The following is a 4,006-nucleotide window of genomic DNA, read 5'->3' on the forward strand; positions in this document are numbered from 1 at the left end:
ATGCATTGTAGATTAAAGTGAACTTACCTTATTACATCAACAATTCCAATACAATAATTTGTACTCATTAATAATTAGCAAATACTACAACAATCTTGCCTTAAACAAGTTGTACAAGAAGAGTGGAATTACGTAGGTCGAGATGAATACAAACACAAGAGACAATAGTATACTCCAACAATGGCTTATAGAGCCTAAATTCAACGAGCTCAACTTTATCACAATTGGCACCCATCGTATGATCACTGAAACATTGACCTAACAATCAGTGTAATGAATCGTGCAACATGCATCGTTGATGAGATAACAAAAATAGCAGAAGGATAAGTTAACTATTATTGTCCTCATACAATGCACCAAGAAGAAAATCACACTTCGTCAAACCAAGCACAAAAGCTCTTTGGTCAATGGAACATGGTACCATAAATGTATGTTGACATGTGCCATGATCAAACGCAAGACTGAAGGTGCAACAATATCCAATAGAAATCCGCTAATCTTTAAAGATACCTTTGCATCAGGACTTGTTTATGTGATGATGTCATAAATCACAAACCGAAAAAACCTCAAATTTTACCAAGACAACCCTTAACATATTCTAGCCTATTCCAAACAAAGTTGTCCATAGATTTCCAAACATTTAGGATGTTTTTTATATCAAAGATGCTAATTCATTTAAAATATTCCAAAAATGTGCATCACAACCCTATTGGCTCTACTTCAAGAGTACATTAATTAATTAGCAAGATTCCATCTTTTCTTATCTTACTGTAGAAGACATGAACTGCTTGACCACATTCACACGCGAGGTGTCTCTTGAAGATACGAACAGATAGACATTGCAACGAAACACATAATGTTAAGATCCAAAACACATTCCGCTCACTGACGAAGATAAGTACAGATTGCACCAGCAACAAAGGAACTTGGGCGACAAGAACGACCATATCGATACTCAAGATCACTATGTAAATTCAGTTATCAGACGCATAGGTACATAAGTTCAGTTAACGAGACTACATGCTGGCAATAAAGAACCAAAATGCAGAGCAACAAAACAACCCAGCAGAGTATGTCTGCATTGATGTCCGCCAACAAAATTGCCAGCACGCATAGTGATATTTTTTTCGCATCTTGAGACTCTATTCAAGCACATGTCTGTTCATCAAGTTCGCAAGCCTACATAAGAGCGCATTCAGCTTGCTGAGCTGTGTTTTCAGCTTTGATACCTCAGTGCGCAGCATCAAGATGTGCTCCTCCATCTTAGAAACCTGAATATCAGCGATGTTTGTCTTACGTTCATCAATTGTGTCCTTCAATCTACGTATTGCGTCCAAGACATTAGATCGAAGAGGTGCATAACCCTCCACCCGATTCCTAGACACTTCGTGAAAATTTTTTGAGATCATCTCCTCGATCTTCTCCAATCGTGGATCCTCGATTTCATCCAGTGAGTCATCTATCTGCGTCTCTGTCATCGTGTCCACCAAGTTCGTCTGGTCCATTTTACCCTGCATTGACAAATCAGAAACTGTTAGCTTGATCACATGGAACAAAGAGAACAAATTACAAGAAATCGGAAATACATTGCATCATGCGACTGTTGTTATGCCAACACTATGCACCAATGGGATATAGTCATCGCCTATTTGTGGGCTCCCTCCGTCGGTATCATCATCCTCATCATTCCGATTTCGTTCACTACAGTTATCTTCCCGATTAGCTGGCATGCTTGCTGGACTGTTGAGAAGACGCTCGATAATTAGCGAAACGCAAAATCACAATCATTCCTATGTATATTTATGAACCTACCTCTCAACTCCTTGCCACCAAGAATGGAACCAGTTAGCACGTGGGTGAGTTGTACCACATTCATCATTGTTGATGAAGATGCTAGCAACATCTTGGTATGTTGTGGTCGATGGATAAACCATGCATCTCCAGAGAGCTTTTGTCTTGCCTAATTGCATCCCACGGCCTTGATAGGGTGTCACCCATGCCAATGAGGCATAGTACTTCCTGGTTTTTAGCATTTTGTGCACAGTCGAGAAAAAATCATTTCCCAATGGATGCCCCAATCTAAACTTCCAAAACATATACATCCTATCAAAAATATTTGCGGGCGTCAAACAAACTTTTTTCTTCAAGTCATTGCCACCATACAAGCTATACAACTCAATCCCCTTGTTGATCTCATTTGCGTGAATATTATGAATGACCGCTCGAAAATACGGTTGGTCTTGGTCCTTCAAGAAGTAGCCAAGCATACCTTCGAAAGTATGCATGTTACGTTGCTTCAAAGATCGGCAAAGGACCATCCCGCCCATAGGCACAACCTTGTCCCACCCCAAGTATTGCTTTATTTTCCTATTTTCTGCCACCAAGGAGCTAGTGCAAAGCTGCATGACCATCTGGAAGTGCAAGTGAAAAAGAGTCCCCCCTCTTTCGACAACACATAAACCAGCAGTTGTTTCCCTTTCAAGGAATGCATGCATGGAACCTAACAAAGCTACATCAATATCTGAACCTCCTACAGACACTGTAACACTAACTTCCATCAACCTACTACTTTTGGGCTTCTCAGACCTCCCCCTACAAGCTGGCAAGGATTCAACCCCATCCCTTTTTCGCTTTTTTGAAATATTACTTTCATTTGCATTGTCTGTGCAGCGCGCCTCTGCTTTCAACCGAACCATAGCCCTTTGCATTAAACAGAAATACACAGCTGAATACACACAGAACAACACGCACTAACCTGCTCGTGGTTGCATTGAGCAGACAATCGCATGCGGACAGAAAATCACCTGAAGCAACTGCCAACCGAACGCACTCACAGTGCTATAAAAGGACGACAAACACGCGTTTTTGCCCAGCCAGAACCACCGCCACCTGTCCTGACAGATGCCAGAGCGCTTGGCTCGTGTTCATTTTGCTTCGTGCAGTTATGTTCGCATCTACAGTGATTCCCCTTAATACGACCCAGAAAAACTCGTTTTCGGGACCTACTTAATTACATTCCTGTATCAAGTTGTTTTATGATGATAGCCATGAATTTTGAAACAAATGTGTAGCAGTCATTGTATTATAATTTAATTTTCTCAATGTGATTTTGAAGAGGCCTTCGTCACAGGATTCTTCGATATGGATTCAAAGATTTCCATCCCATGGCGAAGGAACTCAAGGCAAGGTACGTAGCATACCAACACACCTTATCTAAAAATCCATTCAGAGAGCATCAAGAAGCCCTCGAAGCCGTCCTGCGAACAAGAAGTTTTTCAGCGACACTCGCTTCATTAGAGCCACATCAACGGCCAAAGCACTGATCATGCACGAGGGTGTGCAAGGATAAGGAAGGGGGGAGTGTTTGGCGGACGAAGCAACAAGTGGCCGTTGCCAGAAGGACCATATTTTTCTGAGAAACCATTGTAAAATTCTTTTGTAAAGAAGCATCTCTAAGCTAGGAAATTGTCAAAGGATGTATGATTATTCTTATGGGAGAAATTATATATTAGAGAGCCAATTAGAGGTTTGGGAGCTTGTGGCCGGACAAGCCATTTTGTAAAGACCTAATCTATAAAGGTCATTTTTTGTAAGTTTGAAGATAATCTTTTAATGGAGAACTGAGAAGACAGCGTACGTTTGAGAGATCCTTCTTGTTCAAACTTGTAATCTTCGCCATTGCGGCTACGGTAATCCAAATTCAGATTTGATTATTGCATTGTGTTCCTCTCCTCTTGCTCTTTCATTCAAGTGTAATCATTCAAGATTCAGTGTAGGTTTTCAACTACAAGTTTGAGGCCTTATCGCTGTTTTGAGTGTCAATATGCGTGTTTTACGTTGTTTTGACCGTAGGAGGGGCTTTAGGGACCCTAAAACGACCCATTAGGATCACCTGTTCGCTGTTTTTGCTGACTTTGAGACAAACGATCGCGATCATTGTACCTATCCAAAATGCCGTGACAGTGATAGTATATATTCCTGATAGTCCCCTGTAGCTTCCATTCAA

General features: G+C 41.0%; 1 protein-coding gene and 1 pseudogene across 1 annotated transcript; both read right to left on the reverse strand.

The window, feature by feature from the left end:
- Window positions 1–1,016: 1,016 nt before the first annotated feature.
- Window positions 1,017–1,876, reverse strand: LOC147464113 (uncharacterized; annotated as a pseudogene).
- Window positions 1,877–1,893: 17 nt separating this feature from the next.
- LOC147464114 (uncharacterized) lies at window positions 1,894–2,708 on the reverse strand. The gene is made up of 2 exons (XM_086498216.1): window positions 2,136–2,708; window positions 1,894–2,019 (listed from the first exon to the last, which is right to left on the reverse strand). Exons 1-2 carry the CDS (start codon window positions 2,706–2,708, stop codon window positions 1,894–1,896), a joined length of 699 nt encoding a protein of 232 aa, XP_086354342.1.
- Between the last annotated feature and the right edge of the window lie 1,298 nt (window positions 2,709–4,006).

This window comes from Adiantum capillus-veneris, chromosome 2 (assembly GCF_014529385.1).
Source record: "Adiantum capillus-veneris isolate H3 chromosome 2, ASM1452938v2, whole genome shotgun sequence".
Taxonomy (NCBI): domain Eukaryota; kingdom Viridiplantae; phylum Streptophyta; class Polypodiopsida; order Polypodiales; family Pteridaceae; genus Adiantum; species Adiantum capillus-veneris.

What these genes read in the sequence shown, in the direction of transcription:
- LOC147464114 (XM_086498216.1), bottom strand. Translation starts at nt 2,708, where the DNA reads ATGCAAAGGGCTATGGTTCGGTTGAAAGCAGAGGCGCGCTGCACAGAC. An exon ending in GCAATGACTTGAAGAAAAAA is followed by an intron (nt 2,020 to 2,135) that starts GTTTGTTTGACG and finishes GCTAAAAACCAG; the next exon opens with GAAGTACTATGCCTCATTGG.